General features: G+C 40.9%; 1 protein-coding gene across 1 annotated transcript in view; it reads right to left on the bottom strand.

Annotated features, from left to right (window-relative positions):
* LOC145459420 (E3 ubiquitin-protein ligase rnf213-alpha-like) overlaps positions 1-18,511 on the bottom strand; it is a 31,033-nt gene that overhangs the window by 4,706 nt on the left and 7,816 nt on the right. Inside the window, exons 15-29 of the mRNA XM_080338058.1 lie at positions 16,996-17,777; positions 16,026-16,546; positions 14,729-15,239; positions 14,255-14,425; positions 11,429-12,112; positions 7,522-10,899; positions 6,068-6,900; positions 5,424-5,571; positions 4,933-5,105; positions 3,919-4,079; positions 3,636-3,729; positions 2,784-2,898; positions 2,188-2,387; positions 1,592-1,760; positions 1,440-1,484 (exon numbers count right to left, since the gene is read on the bottom strand). Of these exons, the coding sequence (XP_080194184.1) occupies positions 1,440-1,484; positions 1,592-1,760; positions 2,188-2,387; positions 2,784-2,898; positions 3,636-3,729; positions 3,919-4,079; positions 4,933-5,105; positions 5,424-5,571; positions 6,068-6,900; positions 7,522-10,899; positions 11,429-12,112; positions 14,255-14,425; positions 14,729-15,239; positions 16,026-16,546; positions 16,996-17,777 (7,985 nt within the window). The remainder of the gene's footprint in view (positions 1-1,439; positions 1,485-1,591; positions 1,761-2,187; positions 2,388-2,783; positions 2,899-3,635; positions 3,730-3,918; positions 4,080-4,932; positions 5,106-5,423; positions 5,572-6,067; positions 6,901-7,521; positions 10,900-11,428; positions 12,113-14,254; positions 14,426-14,728; positions 15,240-16,025; positions 16,547-16,995; positions 17,778-18,511) is intronic.

The following is an 18,511-nucleotide window of genomic DNA, read 5'->3' as shown; positions in this document are numbered from 1 at the left end:
TCGTGAGAATTCATGATAAGATTTGTCCGACTGGTTTTTCTGGAAAACAAGGTCGAAGACCGTTGGGACGAACTAGCGTGTGCAACGAGCGAGTTCAGGCATATGATACTCTATCATTTTGAGCCAACCCCTTCTGCGTAGGGGCACATGAAGACGTAAAGTTTTGGCCAACAAAACGCTGATAAAAAGCGGTGTCAAAAACATAAGCGGCGACAAAACCTTGGTCTAAAAATGACCGATGCTGGATGGCCAAACCTTTCGATATGGATATGCTCCGTTGTCGGTACGGAATAGTCCCGTTTTTGCAATCGGAGTAGTACAGCATCGACACGCAGAGGAATTTAATTTGCACTAATTTGAAATCACGTGCGTCAGACATGTTTCGTAGAGCTGTGGTGGGTAGAATTGTGGTGTGCGCGTTATGTATGTCATGTATTTCCTCAAAATCGTAGCTTACAACTGTAATATTCAAAATGAATTCCTTTTCATGGGTGAGGCTCGGGCCGCGAGATACCACAAAAACTCAGATTTTGGTGGTAGTTTAAAAGCTGCTTTAAACTGTTATGAATTCTCAAGTTAGATTGAGCTGAAGAGCAGAACACAGTCTCGTGAGTATATTTGCTCGTCTCATAAACTCGCGAGACAGAAGTTAGAGCTCGCTACTTTATGATCCGTTGCTCCAATATGCCTACTTTCCTTGATCGTTTTTGCACCTCATGTTCTTGTACAAACCTAAAAACTTGTTTGGCCGAGAACGGTTTTAGTGAAATAATTGAAATGAAAACGAGCGAAAAAAGTTGCCTATTTATTGGGACACTTGATAGCTTAAGTTACACATCTGAACAAAATGTTGTTAAGTATCTTCATTCTTCATCTTATTTTTGTATAACAATTTTCGATTAGTTTGTGCGAAGGAAATTTATTTTACAAAAAAAGTGCGAATGGAGCTTAAAAAGGTTGAAAAGCACTGGTATAGCGTATACGAATAAAGTCTCAAGATTTCACACTGGATGCCGTTGTGAAGTAGCTGTCCTTCCTTGTTTTGATAACCGTTATTTTTTCTGCAATACCATATTCGCTAATTGTTTTTGTATTTTTCATATCTCACGTACGCACTATTGTTTTACGCTACCCATTGCTATATGCTGCATTGTTGCTACACTCCAATCTTTATTGATGCTACATTATTGCGTCATTTGGTTTTGAACTCAACTCTTGGTAAGGGGCCTGTGAAACGTTGTTCGAGTTTATAAACGATTATTATAGATATACTTTTGAAAACGGGAGTATATGTGTTACTATGGGATATTCAGATAAAAATGGGCATAATTAGGGATCCCCACGAGCCTGCGATGTCAGAATTGGCCTACAGCATCACTTCTTTGCTCCAACCGTATTTAAATTTTCATTTTGGCTGTGAGAATAAAAGGTCTACTTACTTTCTTTTTAATCAGTTTCTTGCTCAGAATGTACTTCTCTCTCACCTGGGGAAAAAAGATTCCACAATTTGAAAATTTGCAAAACATGAAGATAACAATGTCAAATAAATGAACTGAAATGCTGGAAGAAGTTCCCCAGTGCAAAAGCTTACTTGTTTTTCCAAAGCCTCCACGTTGTACTGTATCTGGTGACGTCTTCCTCCTTCATCCACGCAGATCTTATAGCTCGTATGCATGTCGATCAACCGGATCAAATCTTTGCTTTTATCAATGCAAACATAGTCGCACGACTTCATCTGTGGAATGTCCACTTCGCTCAAACTAAAATACAAATCCGTGCAAAGAATTCAAATTGTGACAAAACGTCAGTATCTACAAGAGATTTAGGGAGTGTTTAACACATAACAGTGAAGCATGGATGATATATTCATGATGGCAACACTGTCGAGATTGATGAGGTCAAAATCCAAGTATGGATTGGAATACTATGGAAATTTGACCAAATCACAATCCTGAACCTACAAAATCGCTTGGATAGGAATCGAATGCAAATGTAAGATTTAACTCATCATCTGATCACAGTTAACGGTGTACTCTCTAGTCATGCAAGATGCAGTGTTGACTATACTCTACTCTACTGTGCAAGCATTTAATATGTTTACTACTAGATACGACTTGAAATGCATGTATTAAATACGCTATCTTAGTTGACATCTACAATTTTAACTTAACAGCGAGATAATTTTACCTTTGTTGTGGCTTCACGACTGCAACACATTCCTCCAAGAAATTATTCTGGGTTTCGATCAAATATTCTGCCAGGAGTTTGGCGCACTGTCCCCTTCCTCTCAAGCTCGGTAATACCATTGATAGTGGGCTGTCCATGGAGATTTCTTCCATGAATTGGTGCAAGAAAACAGGTGCGACGGCCTTTAGCTTTGGATATATCTGAAAAGACGTGGCATGTGGCTGAACAATCAAAAATTTAACATATCAACTCATATCGCTACGCAAGGCGGTGTTGAGACAGATTTGTACCAACTCATGCCTTTCAACGTATATATATCTTTCAAAATGTACGTAACTGAGCAAATTTTCGAAATTTGCAGTGAACAAAACTACATTGTATTGTATTGCAGACTAAAGTGAGTGTTTAAGTCATTCAGATATCATGATCTGCTCTCAGAAACAAAATTTGATGACGATTCGTAATGATCAAATAACCAATGAATCAATGCGGATCACTTAAAAACTCAGCAACCCCCCCCATATATATCGACAAATCACAGCAATCGTATCCAAACCTCATCTATTGTAATGCTTCAAAAATTTGTAATATCTCACTTGGTTCCACACAGAAATGTATCTCTCGATTAATCTTTCCTCAATGTTCAAGTCTCCGATAAGCTGTTTCAATGAAGCTGTATTTGCTTCTTCCAAATCCAAACGATAGCGATACCTGCCAAATAAGCAAAAAATATGGAATTCGTCGGAAAGATTTTATCCAGCACACGGCAGAATGTTGAGGTGGTAACTTATAAATCAATACATTTGATGATTGCTCACAGAAAATTCGATATTGCTAAGAACTGGTAAATTATCAAAACAATTATCTGTGAACGTGATATAGGGTATATATTGCACAGGGGTTACGAATTTCTAAAAGAGAATATGTTCATTGTACATAATAAGTAGTACTTGTTTATAGGAAAAACTCGCAATGCTTTGTTACAGTCTACCTCTGGCTATATAAAATATCAATCCAGGCTATGAACAGGCTCGAAAAATTTGATAGTTTGCAATTTGCGGCGAAGATAGCGTAGTGGTGACGATAGGCACCTACCGCCCAGAGTTCGATTCTGCTTTGGAGGTTATTCTGGGCTCCTCTTCCCTCGCGTCGCTGTTCTTACGGCGACAACAAAAGACCGGAGGAAAGTGCGCACTCACAAAGAATGGAAGAAGCAAGAAAGAGCCACGGAACAGAGACGAACATAAAAAAAGGACATTGATATCGGGCACTAGGCCGAGGTGAATGCCAGTTTAAGAGACCGCAACTGGTCGTTCAGCATCCTCCTATCTGTTCATTGCATTGCAAAGTGTGTCTTGTATATGGCATTGTACATTGTGTTTGTTTTGTTCAGATGAAAATATAATCTGGCGATTATCGATTATATTGAATAAATATTAGACAGAAACCTGTCTATCATTCGCTGTTGCAGAGTCAATATATCTTTGAGATACTTGACAAATTCCAAGTCGGCATTCTTCAAGATGATCTGAAGTACATCCCCTGCAAACAAAGCATAAACAAAATGTCACGTTGTTCCGTATATAATCGACAATATATTAACAATGTACAATTCTGAGCATTCACTACAGTCTCTTTGTCACATTTAGAACTCATCGCTATATTTCCACATCATAATGAGATACAATGATTGAGGAAATAAAAAGAAGATGCTTAACATTATGTACTGACCTGAAGAGTTGTGAGCGGAATCTTCCAATACCTGACGCAGATGGTTCGAGTCGTGATGCTCCATGATCCTCCAGAAAGAAGGATGGTCCCAGTCCCATTCGCCTTCCCAATCCTCGTCAATCTCGTTCATTCCGTCTGCTTCATCGATCTCGTTGATCAAGCTGAATTTTCAAAGGTGCGATGATACGATCTGGAGATCTCCATAAAATCATAGCTGGTCAGCGATATGTCTAATTTTTCCATGTGTTCACTTTGTGTACTATACACACATCAATATTTTTTGAAACAAATCCATGTCCGGAGACTTTCAACATACTTTCCTAATTGATACACATAATTTTTGTGAGCAAAATTGTAAGCGCCAACAGTACATAGTCCGTAGGCACATTTCATATAACTAACTTCTAACACCACCAACTACCTATGTCTGCATTGATGATTTATCGTGACAAGAGTCAATTCAAAAACTTTGAATGACGTAAATAATATTTTGAAAGGAACATCTTTCGTTTCCAGTAATTTTCAGGAAGTGTAGCATGAAAAATTCTTTGTTAGATATGGGTCTGGGCAAAATTGAGTACCTATGTGATTTGATTCTGAATAGAACTTCAAGTCAAGTATCACTTATTATCGGTTCTGCATCACATTGAAGAGAATTTGGCAATATTTCAACCATATCTATTCCATTGCACTTTGTGTCTATGTGGTGGCTTGATCATATCTTCATAGAAACGTCATTTCCCATTACATATTCGTTATGCTGCGGTATGACCGACTGAGGTTTGAAGGCTTCCACAATGGGAAAATATAGTATTGAAACTATAATTCTCATTGATGATTAAGCTCTTAGTGGACAGGGGCGTCTAATTCCACTACTTGAAATAATTATATCTCCCTACTCAGATCATTGTAGTTAGAAATAGTAGTGCTTCAGTATTGACCACCCATGGAAATGTGACATAACTGATTACTCACTACATTTTCTATGCTTGTCTATCACTATTCAAAGCCTACTTTGTCAAGGTGGCGGCTCCGGCTTCTTCGTCTTCCGCCATATCTTGCTTTGATTTTTCAATACATCCAGCCACGTCTTGAAATACAGGAAGAAGATATTGTCGCCTAAACGTCTGCTCCCATTCTCTCCTGGATTCCAGAGTCTGCCAGTTTTCATTGTGGATCTGATCACGCTGAAATTCAACCGATATGACTTTTCCATTAGACAGTTTTTATTTTAACAAAATATCCAAGAACGTGATGCCATTCTTTGGCTATTTTATAAACATGGATTTGAAAATCATGGTCTTTTGTTCACACAGGGAAATTGGCATCATAAAATAATTTATGAACTACTATTTAACTATGAATAATTACTGCAATTAAACAAAAACCAAATGCACCCATTGCATGGGAATTAACCCAATGAAATGAACAAATTAGAGAATGTTGAAACAACCAGAGGTCCTCAATTAAACAGTCATAGTTGAATAGTAGACTTAGGAGCATACTTGATCGATGATGTTTAGGAGGACACGCAGCATGACCAATGCAGCTTCATCCGGATTCCGCGCTAATGCATTTGCAAGATCATCCATGTTTTGACGAAGCTCGTTCACAACAAAGTTTACAACCTCGTCAGGACTTTGCTGCAACACCCTGAGAAAAGTGTGTTTCAGAGAATGTAGCAACTAAGGACAATAGTCTATTCCGTAAAATCTGGTACTGTGCTCAGTTTGTAATGATGGTAAATGAGCCATACATCCGGAAGCATTGTGGTTGTTGGAATATTTTGGAATTTCCAGTGGAATTTGAACCCGAATATTTACAGACAACATCTTGAATCATGAAACCCAACAAGGGAGAACAAGGGTAATCAGGTAAGCTGTGATATTAAAAACAAAGCCATAAGCAGAGAGGGCCAAAGCAGTTGCGTTGGTACTCAGACAGAAATAGAACCATAACTTACTAGTTAGTAATGATTTGGACGAGGGTTTGCATACTTTTAGCAGCTACTCGGAGGTGGCTTCTTTCGGAATTGCAATTTGTAAATAATTATTCGAAATCATAGAGCCTATTTACCCTCATTAAAGTGATGCAAACCTATTCCAAAACTATTTTCAGCTTGACAGAAATCCTAAGGGTGATAAGTTACCTGGCTACATCCACACGATTCTCGAGACACGCACCAAGAAGACAGGAATGCAATATATATTTCGTCGCAGCACACCCTTGAGACGACATCCTTTCCGAACCGCTAGAATACGTGGCCTTGTCCTCGTTATATCTGTAGCCAGCTTGACTTTCCCGTGTGAGCGTGAATTTCTCGTTACCAGCGGCCGCCCGGTAATTGCCGACACCGCCAATTTTCTCCTTACACGTAGGACAAGACGCGCCTTGAACTGGCTGCGTGCAATCGCCGATACTATACAAATGACCATTTGGACACGTGTACATGGAATTACGGTTTTGATCTTCCACTCTGTATTCGGTGGGAACCACGAAGAACCTGTGTTCGGGCATGGTAGGCAAAAAACTCCGAAGAATTGACATAGGGTCACGGATAATCTTTGCAAACTCCGACAGGATGTTGTTCGGACTCGAAGCAGCCAAAGCGATCACTGTTACTTGATATATTGTGTTTGCATTATGCTGATGGTCGATAGAGTTGTCAATTAGGTCGCGCAAAGTTAGCACGGGCATTGCAAGAAAGCTATCGTACCGTTGACATTTGTGACAAAGCACGTCGATTAAATTTGTCTTTTCCTGCAAAGTTTTCTTTTCACTCCAGTACATAACAGCCAAAATTGAAGAAAGCTGATCATCACCGGAATTTGCTTCGCATATCTGGGCCACCGAACTTTCTGCATCTTCGGGCTGTTGGCGGTAAAGCTGCGATTTTATTTGAATGTAATCGTATCCCAACACGGCCCAATGATCTGTTGAGTAGGATTCAGCTGCTCGACGGAGGCTGGGTGTGATCAGCATCTGAATATGAATAGATAAAAGATGAAGAATTATGCTAATTAGCAGTGAACAAGATTTTCCAAGATGATATAATATGATGGGAATTACATAGGCTTGTCTTATTGGATTAAGCAAATGTTGATATGTATAATTTGATGAAAATCGGAATTAACGTATCTGCATTGTGAATTTAAGTAAATCTCGACTTATTGAATCATTGTGTGCATCCTATATTAGCAAATTCAATCATCTTGAAACACATTGAAGACAGATACATTAGTTCCTATTTGGATTCACTAAAACAAGCCTAGCAAACTATGCAATTTCACACTCATACTGAATGCTTATGAATTCATTGCGTACATCCGACATTATATTAGTGAATTCAACCATTTAGAAAAATATTGAAGGCAGGTACATTAGTTCTCAATAACATCAACACATTCATAATGACATTAGATTAATTCGCCAACAAAGCCTTGCAAGCTTCGTAATTTAACGTTCATATAGGATAGAACATCTGAAACAAATGAAAGTTAACTTTGTACGCTTTTACGGATATTATGCCAACTTAAGTTTTGTACTATAGACTATCATGTTTGCCACTTACAACTTACTCGACCAAAAAGTGAATAAAATTACCTTCAATTCCTGATTTTCAGCTAGTTGAAACAGCCACCGTTTCCCATACTTCTTACATCCGACTTTCATCAAAAAATCCTTTACTGAATGAGGTGTCGCATCGTCAGTCAGCAGCCTAGCCCATACACTCAGAAATTCTTCGGCGATTTGCGGCAACTTATCGCCTTGAAGCGTTTTATCGATCAGGGAGGCAAGAAAATGAATTCCGCAGCGAACATCGTTGATTCGTTCAAGTGCTGGTACGTCAATCGGACCATCGACATTTGTGATTTCACGCCACGCAACTCTCAATGTCCCTTCCCAATACCGCGTCAGTCTCACCGAATCGTCATTAATGATCATGGTTTTCGATAAAATACGCCCTTGAAATGCCTTCAAAATTATCGTCGTCACGATTTCCCTGTCTTCAAGAGTCGCTTCAGTCAAGTACGCACGCACTAAGTTCTCCACGTGATCTCTATCATAATTCAGCAAAGTTTGGAACACCGAACTTTTACAGTTGATATTCAAGTCCAAACCGGTCGAATCCAGTTGCGGTCTGTCAGCGTCCTGAGTTTCCAAGACCACCTCACGCATTATCAATTCTATTTGCTGCCTCATCTGCGCACGTCGGCCGTCACGTTTGAAACAGAACTGATCCAAGCACTCTACGAAAAAGCCTGTGGCGTTCATCTTCAGTTTTTCACAAACAGCCAGCGAATTTTCATCCAAAACCCGAGCAGCGTAGTCAAAGTCTTCGGCAATAGCAGCGCGACAAGATCCGCATTGACGCAGCCCGTCCTGATCCAGAATCAATTTTGGAATGCAACTTTCGCAAAAGAAATGCGCACAAGGTAACACTACGGGGTCCGAAACTTTTCTACCGCAAATGCGGCACGTTGTGTCTGCTTTCCAGCCGAGTTTCAACTGCAATTCCACTTCTGAGCAGCATTTTTTCAATACGTTGGTGACAATTTTCAAGAAACTCACGCTCCTGGGATCTCTGTTTACCGTGCCTCGCCAAAACAGTTTAGCAGGTTGAGCAATGGTCCTTACGATTTTCCGGAAAAATTCGCTGTCCACGTCAGCAGGTGGCAGCAGTTGTCGCAACATCAAATCCAATATACGCAACGGAGTCCAGATTTCGTTCAACCCCTTTAGAACAGATTCATCGTCAATAGTGGACGTCACAGAATTGTAAATGTCTTTCGTGATTCTGGCGCGTTCGATCCATGCGATGCAGTTCTCAAAGTTTTCAATACCTTCGGCCATGTTTTTCAGTAGCGCGATCGCGTCTTTAAGCGCGGAAATATGAATGACGACAGTGTCCTGGCCTTCTTGAGCCTTTTCCCAGTTTTTAGATTTGTCCAAAATTGTCGGGCACGCAGCCAGGATTTCGGAGAACTTCACCAGTTCCCTTGACATCATTTTGTAAGTGCAGAATATAATCCCAATCTCATCACCAATCTGAAAGTGTGCATCTCTATGCAGTCGAAAATTTTTTAACGAAAATTCGCGCAACACCTTGTTAATCAATGCAAATTCAGAATCATCTCCCGCACCAGGCCGGTGTAAAGTCATCACCAAATCGTGAACGAACGCATCCATGACTTCGACCCTGGCGTTTTGCAACTCTCTGACAATAGCCTTCTTCATAGCAAAGTCTCGAAATATGTGCACATACATTTGGTCGCGCGACCCTTGACTCCGTAATGCCGTCCATTGGCCTTCGAGGTATTCGATCGCAAGAAAACTGAATGGAATCCGGCAAGAGCGATTTTCCCACAACACCCGATCGTTCATGACGTATGTATTCGATTTCAACAACGTGTTCCAAGGCAGTACCAGCGAGTCAAACATTTCAATCCACATGTCAGAATTCAGGGCGCTTTCATCAGAAGCTATCGTGTCCAAATTGTCCCGCCTGTCAATAACACTTACCAGACCTGCCATGATTCGAGACACGTGTTTTTTCAAACACAGCCACAGCGTTTTGCTGAAAGTTCCACCTTCCTGTAAATTCTCTCCGTTATTCGCTTCTTCGTCGACCCAGCTACTGTCATCGCCCAAGCACTGATCAATTTCCTTGAACGCCGGAACGATTTTGTCCAGGAAAATATCTCGAAACCTTTTCTCCAACTTGCCTTCTCCGCTGAACAGTCGTGTCAGAATCTCAACCCTTCTCGAATACGGGTCAACGTCACGTCGGTTGTCTTTAACCTTTGCAACACATTCGGCCACACAGTCTTTAAACAACGCCTGAACTCCGATCAAGCCACCGGGGCCGCCAAGATTCTCACAGTTGGAATGAAAGACTTGATGCAAAGACTTTTTAAAGAATCGATGAGCGGGAGACATTTGATTGTCGGTGATACGGAAATCGTCTACGTGCAAAATTGTAGCACCACGCGTATGTTGCAAAGCCAACGAGCCGTATCTGGATTCGCAAATACCTTCCCGTTCCATAGAAAGCAACAGAGCCACTATTACTGTTCTACTTGTGAAATTTTCAGCACCTTCAAACTCCTTGATGATATTATTCAAGCAGTACTGCGCGCACGCGATTAGGGACGAATTCTTTTGAGCCTGCGAACATTGAATCAAAAGAATTAAAGGCGCTCCTCCTGCACTTTGACAGGACTCGAAAAAACGCCTGATCTCGCTGCAGTACTGTTCTTGCGTTTGAAAATGTTCCAAAGGCACGAGAGTCACGCTTCTTTTCGCGAGATTCAAATGCGTTTCAAATTGAGACATGTCCCTCTCCCATAAACCGGCTGAAAACGAAGTAACCTCCAACACACTGAACTGAACATTGCTGGTGATAACGTCCGCCAAGACATTGACCAGGCTATCATGATGTTGCTTTTCGAAATAGATCTCTTCAATCATTCTGATTTCTGCGTCCGAATGTCTGGAATTTTGAAGACGGAATATCGCGTCCACGGAACAGGTTTGTAGTACGACCTCGTGGAATTCAGCCGAGTCGTCCCCACCAGTTGTTAACACCACCGAGCTTGCCGAGTCGTCGTGGCATCCTATGAATGTGTGGTGTCGGGCGAAATCGCTTAGCGCCGGTGTGAATTTCGACATCCATTCGTCAAGATCTCGAGCGTGTTCTCTCTGTGTCTCGTCGAGCAAATTTTCCGAGCTGAAATGATGCTTTTCCAGCCTGTTGATCAACGGGATTGGGTATTCCTTTCGCACGACGTCCTTTTTCTCGACTACGATCAATCGGAAATTGTCGGCAATGCGGCATTTGACGCGGTGTCCGCCGAGCCCTAAATCGACATAGTTTTGCCCTCCGAAACTCATGAAATGCTGGTTCAGGGCGTCGTACAGCGACTCGTGAATCTTGGTCATGTTTAAAAGCACGACCGTTTTCCCGGTTTCCATGCACACCTAATAATAATAATAATAATATTAGTTAAATGAATATATACATAAAATATTATATTAATATTAGGATGCAGGTTGCTCTCCAGATTATGTATGTATTTTCCAGTCTTAATACGAATAAGACTATCATAATTATAAATCATAATAACTTAACTCATTTTTCACGATGCACACAGGAGTAGTGGCAAAAAGATTCATGTACTGCAAATAAAAAAATAAAAAAATCAATCATAGAAATCATAAATCATATTTCATAGCAAAACTTCTTTAATTTTGATTCTCCATTTTCAATTATCTTTAAACTCTACTTCTAAAACCATTCATTTTATGAGTTGCACGGGAATAACAATATGACTTTATTACTGAAATATCAACAATCTAATGCAGTAGGTTTTTCTTATTGTGACAAGGTGGAAATTTGGGGGCACGATAAAGCCTTGCAGATTAGCGCAAGGCTTGGTTAGCTAAGGTTAAGAACCACTTCCTTAATCGCTTCGTGGCATGCTACCTGCAAGAATCGAGCCAGGCTCACCTTGATTTTGTTGATGTTCCTGCAGATTTCCGTGTAGTTGCGATCGCCGGGAAAGTCAGACCCAAACACAATTTGAGCCTGGGTAGTCACAAACGATTCCAAAAGGCTGACAATTGAGAATTGGTTCGTCAAAAGCAGCATGAATCGACTTTCAGTTTCAGACAAGTTGTCTTCAATCATTTTCCGTATTGGCGGAATCATATTTTGCTGGGAGTTATCGTCATCGTTAGCAATAGAATTACGGGCATCATCCAAAAACTGTTCCACAACTTCACGACCACCGCCTCCGAAATTCCGATAAACTGCGTAAGCTACTTCCTCAAACGAAATTCGTTCTCTGGGATGGTCAGAGCGGGTGCATATCATCTTCATCAAGCTGTAGTAGTCCCGCAAACCATAGTACTCAACTTCTTGTTCGCTGTACATTTTGATGTAAGAGCTCGTCAATCCAGAGAGTAAATTCTCATTGGTTCTCCACAACGAATTGCGACCTTGGAAAATTTCACGGCCAGTCTTCTTCAAATCGGATTCGTCCGGTTTGTTCCTGGTCAGGAAGATACCCCGGTTCATTTTGGCGGGGTCCAGCGCCCAGTTCGATATGCCCACAAAGCCGACTCTCTCTGAGTCGCCGCGTCCGACTGTTTGCAAATCGGCGCTGCGCCTTTCCAGTAGTGGATGGAGGATCTGAACAGACATACACAGTGAATTTATTCATCATCGCAAAAAATGAAAACACGTAATTCAAGTTTAAGGCAGGGCTTTGGAGCAGCCGTAAATTTAAACTGCTCCAGCTCCGGAGCTCTCTTCTATCATACATTAGCTCCGGCTCCAGCTCCGGAGCCGCATTATAACCACTGCTCTGGCTCCAGCTCCGGCTCTGAAATTATCGAATGGTCCTGTCTATATCAGGGGTGGCCCGCAAATGTGGTCCGCGAGAGGGTTTTGCGTGGCCCGCGAGGTAATGTCCTATTATATTATCGAAAATGAATTGCTCAGATTGTGAACTTGCAATGCCAACAAAAAATTACAATTCTGGCTGCGACACTTGGGATGTTGATGACTAAAATATCAGCTCCGACGCATTGACAGATCCAGGGTCCAGTCACATTTTCAGTAAATCGTCGTACATTACAATAAACTAAAATAGTAGCGAAATTTTTCTTCACGCTTCGCGTGTTTAATTGTCACACAATTTCTTGCTTGGTAGCCTACCCACTACTGAAAATGAAAAAAACGCCTGATTTACCCGATTGAGTCTAACTGTATTCGCAATTACGGAAGAAAGTCTTTTCGCGTTTGCGCTCGCATAAAATCGTTGACGGTGAAATGTAGGCACAAAATGATTGTCGCATATTATCGGAGACCATCGATATCGATGTGTCCAGACGCCGAATAGTCGTGTCCTTGCAAACTGAGCCTAGCGGGTGGTATACAATAGACCCGCAATACTCACCTAGTTTATTTATATTTTGATTTTACCCACTTGGCATGGCTAGTGAACCGCGCACTCGTTCATCAATTGCATGTGCCCCTTTAGCCGAAAAGGTTGGCCATTCCTGGTCTATATAGATTGCTAATCTAATAATATGTTAGTTATCAATAGTAATCTAGAGTCCGTCAGCCGTCAGTAACATCCGATGAAGCAACAAAGACATATAGGTGCCGCCGTGCCGGCTTGTGACTTCATACTGAATACTTGTCAATTGTTGACAACATCATAGTTGCACTAGAACGCAATTTGCTCCAGGTCATTGCTGTGCACAGCATTAAAATTCAGGCCTGGTGTTCAATTATGATAAATCAGCAGATGCGGTTGTTGCATATATAATAGCATCTTATGAAATAGGTCGGAGCCGGAGTTACTCCTCAAATAACGGGCTCCAGCTCCGGCTAAATTTTATGTAGAGCTCCGGCTCCAGCTCCGGTGAAAATGCACGGCTCCGGGGCTCTGGGCTCCGGCTCCAAAGCCCTGGTTTAAGGCACAACAAATTGTTTTGATGCAGTTCACGAAAGAATAATGGTATAAAATGAATAATGATAGATATATATGATTATATATACAGTAATTGTGAGATAAAGCCTCAGCAAAGTGATCTGGTGATCATTGAGTCTACTGCGGCTGCTGGTAGTTCAATCTATATTGTGTATTTTCAAGTTATAAAATGGAATAGTGACATAATACAGTGAGTAGGCTACAGCAAAGGACTAGTCGAAATGTGCGGGGATGTATAGACATTGGCGTAACATACATGAAATATTTAATCCTCAATTTGAATCAGGATCGCAAAAATGGATTTGAAGATGTTGCTATATTAGAATCACATTTATAAATTTAAATCTGTATTTGGATTTCGTCAATGATATCCACTACAAACTTTTTATACTTTACTACCTCCTGTATATAGCGCCTTAGAGTAGGGATGATATAACACTATATTCCGTGCTCTATAACTTATTATATTATTGTTTATGATTGATTGATTATGCTAAAACTTGGAACATGAATCCTGACCAGGATTTGGAAAAATTATATCACCTCCTAATTTCATTTCAAGGAATCAAATATTCAAAAATAATTTTAAATCTCACCTGAAACAGAGACAAATGTTGCCAATTCTATACTGTGCATTAAATGTATTCACCCCATAAAATCTCACTCTAGTTAGCACGGCAGCCACGACAGGTGTGCCAACATAGGACCTGCTATTATTAGAGAAGTGGTAGCTATTTCAAGGGCACACCCAACTAGTTCCAACTTGAAAAAGGTATGCTTGAAGCACTTGAATAAACACTCGAGCAGCCTAATACGATCCATAGAAATATCACCTTCAAGGGCATGTTTGGAGAATCTTCTGCCAAGCCGATTTCATCAAGTATGACGACAGCAGTATAGGCGTTAAGATTCTGTTTCTTTTGCAACTCAATGCACTGGTTGAAGACTCTTTCAATTCCATCAGCATCCGTCAAAGCGCTGCATTGATACGATAAAGTATGGACCTGAAACAAAGGTTTTCAAGAGACTATTGGAGGTATAGAATTTCAATATACAATTGAGGAATAGATTCTGAAATAAACTCGAATATTTTCGCCTGGCACTTGTCAGGGTAATCGTCAGCAAATAGTAGAGAATTGGAAAAAACATCGTACATCAACAATAGTATCACATCACCGGCATGAAAATACCAATAATTGAGACAAACAAATGGTTCAAGTTCAAGGTACTATTTTTAGATTACACCAAAAAGCCTCCTGTTGGCGCAAAGGCAGCAGTGGCACATACCAAACAGAGAATCTCATTACCTGCTTGAGATTCTGGTAAAGAATCGCATGTGATTCTCCTCCTTGCATATTGTTAGTGATGATCGTTTTGGCAAGAGACTTTGAGCTTCCAGGTTTACCGATCAGAAACAGTGGGATTCTCATGTCCATGCATACAGCCATCATGAAGACATTTTCCCGAAGTGCTTGATTGCAGGCGATGTTGTTCCCAACTTGGATGTTCTGTAGGAACGCCGACTGGCAACTCATCAACTCCAATTGAATTGCATTGTCATCCAGTCCGGGTATATTGAGACAGGTTGCTAATTCTTCGAGAAATGAACTGCGGTCGTCAAGCGAAGCGTAGTAGCACACGCCAACGGTTTGTACAATGGTGCGGACGTCTTGTTCCAGCTGAGGGATTTCAATGTTACGCATTTTATTATATTTTTTGGTCAATTCTGCTTCAATGAGGGGGTAGATCACATCTCGCTTCCGATGGAACCATTCGAATGTTGTCATGCATCTTTCGACGTCGCGCAGGCTGACATATCTGCAAATATTCAAAGGAGTCGAATTAAAAATTTGATAGTTCTAGATATCTCTGGGAAGGACTATAAAGTCTTCAGGACTACTCAAGTTCACAAGTTCAGATTCTAATTTTTTTCAATATCGATTTTCATCTGTATTAGTCACTTTTCGTTGCATTGTGCCAACAAGTTATGACAAGAGACAAGTGAAAAGTCACAGAGTTGAGTAGATATGGTTATCATCAATGCAACTTTAAAATCAGTGTTCAAGTTTTGTATCACAAATTACCTATTTATATAATTAAAGTCTGGAAACAGCACATTTGATCTGATGAAAATAATTTGTTCAGTGGCCGAGTTTCAGGTTTTTTTATAAGTGATAAATAGATATTTATAGAAAAGACCCAAATTCATATTCTATGCCACATAGTTACACCGTTTAGGTCCAGGTGGGCGTCTGATTTCAAAGACTACTCATTTTGACACCTTCCTATCTTTTCATTGCATCGCAGTCTTCTGGTGTTTTGAACTGCTGATATTGATACTGCCTTTGTAGACCAGTAAACATATACCACAAACGTCTAATATGAATCCAACATTTTTAATCTTCAACCACATAATCACTAACACAGGTGAGCCCAATTAGACTATTTTCTCAGAGACGTAAGTCAATTAGATCACAGAACACATTGTAGAAATACGAAAGTAAGGCACATGAGAAAATAATGATTGGCACAAATTACTAGTCCTATGAAAAGTCAGAGTTAAAGGAAAGCAACGTAAATTGCCAAATACAACACCTCACTAACCTGCATTCGTCAGTGCGACTTCTCATAAACTTTTGGCAAAATGACAACGCTTCAACCAGCCGATGGACTGTAGCTTGACCGATCCCAAGGGTCGGCGCTAGTTTCGAGCACATCTGTTCAATGTAGACTTTCTCCGCTTCGTCGCTAAGTTGTCCGAAATCCCACACAAACGGTTGCATGCTAGGCGGCAGAGCCACGACACGATAAACCAAACTTCGAACGGGAATATTGCCGAAGAGGTGCGCCACTTTGCTTGTGTGGAATCGATACCCGAGTCCGGAATCTTCCAATTTCTTGACTGCCTTTTTCGATAGCTTTTTGTACGGGTTGCACGCGGCTACGATGTGAAGATTGGAATCGCGGAACGAACAGCCGTCGATACTGCGATCGCACATAACTTCTTTGATGGCGTATATCGCTTCGGTTGTATTTGCTTCGTCGAAGAATAGTATGGAGAACTTCTGGTGATCGGGTGAATTTTTTTCCATCTCTCTGGCTTTGGATACGCTTTCGTGAATATCCTGCAGGAACAAAGACATGCAATAACATGCTGAATAAGTTATGACATCACCATCACTGGGAAAGAACTTAGATCAGTGGGAAACCACCAAGCGCCAAGTTTCAAACAGATCAGTATGGCACTTGGTCATTGCAACAGAACTAGAGTTCTCATTCTGAATTTTAATTTTGTTCCGCCACTCACAAATGTACCAATAGAAAATATCAGAGGTGATCAGTTACATCAGCACATACTCAGAGTCCTGACTTGAAGTTAAAACAAGCTGAGGGCAATTCAAACCCAGGATATAGTCGTGAGAATGGCGAGCATCCCTATTTCAAACCCGAATTTGCGTTCAACACATATCAGTGTGAGTGTCTACAGTAGTTAAAGATACGATTTATGTGAATCTTGACTTCAATTTCAAGTTTTTCATTATTGTGTAAAAAAGAACAGTAAAATCAAGCTAACCTCCACTGTAATTCCCCCGTGAATTTTCAAAGTTATCATATTCTCCACACGCTGCTTTCCTTCTTCACGATTCCCCGCTTTCAGCTTGCTCATGAACTCCACAAGTCTGGTTTTCCCGCATCCCGTCTCTCCCATGATAATCACCGGAATCCCGCATTTGAACCGAGTGTAGATCGCAAGGATTTTCAGAACGTTATCAGTCGTAAGCTCGTAAGTCGGATCGGGATCGAACGGTTCATCAATTCCAAGAACTTGGCACAAAAACCTCAGCTTTTCTTGTCGAGGATATTCGTCAAAATTTTTGCGCAAGTCAAACCTTTGCTGATGCAGGTCCGTTGTCAGTTGTGGCGTTATGATATTTTCCACGATTGCATCATTTTTATCGAGCAAATTCCCTTGTCGGTCGATTTTAACGTTCACGAAAGTCATCGAATGACCGTCTTCGTTGAAAAACACGTAGGGGTGAGAATTTTCTTCCCATTTGCGTCGAAGCTGGTGATTTTCAAAGCCCGTAGCTTGCTCCTTTGTATCTTTTCTGCTGGTGTCCGATATCGTCAGAGACGGGGTAGCAAAATCCTGAGCCATCCTGATCATGAACCGGACCGCGAAATACTTTAATCCCTGAAGAAGCGGTATGAAATGCGGGTTGCTACAGAACACTGAGTTCTCGCAGTTTTTCAGTTGATAATTCAGAAAGCTGCAAAAATGACGCAGTTGCGCCCACGACGGATCTCGCATGTAGCAGTGGTTTAGCAGCACATGGACGCATTGCTGTTCGTCACCTTTAAAGAAGTTACAGAGAAGGTATTTATTGTCGTACGAGCGATCTCAACATTGAGTTTGTTGCTATACCATTTCTAATGAAGAAAAAAGATATACGTCATTATGTTTGTAAGATTGTTAATCCTCAATGCATATTACACAATATATTAGAATTGGAAGTATGGATAAAATTCCATAATTGAGAAAAATATACAAAATTTCTGTTTTCGCTCACACTTATGGTATGCATTTTTTGCGATAATTCTAAATACCGTAATTTTCCAAGTATAGTACCGTACGCCTCCATGTATAATCCGCACCCATAAAATGGCATGCAAATTCTGGGAAAAAGCCTGTACCCATGTGCAGTACGCACCCTGCATTCACGGTACCAGAATATTTGTGTTTTAGTATAGGATGTCATTCTGTATTGGGATGTCACTGTTAAATATTCATGACATAACGATCGCTAATCATTATACGATTACCGGCATTGGCTCTCAACGATAGCAGACAAAGCCTGCGAGGCGATAGTTCAGGCCAGCGACACAACATCTTGCACACAGGGCCTATTAGCTATTACAGATGCGATTGCTCCTAGGCCAACGGTTATGAGATGCGACTGATTACGCAAGTGATTATGGCCTGTTGTATAATGGCACATGGCCGTTGTATATGCGATTGTTCAGGCCTGTCGTTGACGCGATGAATTAGCGAGGATTGCCGCGCACACATGCAGCAATCAATGACCTAA

The sequence above is a fragment of the Botryllus schlosseri genome, chromosome 16, assembly GCF_051294905.1.
Source record: "Botryllus schlosseri isolate E-star chromosome 16, Bs_hap1, whole genome shotgun sequence".
NCBI classification, from domain to species: domain Eukaryota; kingdom Metazoa; phylum Chordata; class Ascidiacea; order Stolidobranchia; family Styelidae; genus Botryllus; species Botryllus schlosseri.
This window is presented reverse-complemented; position numbering and strand designations above follow the sequence as displayed.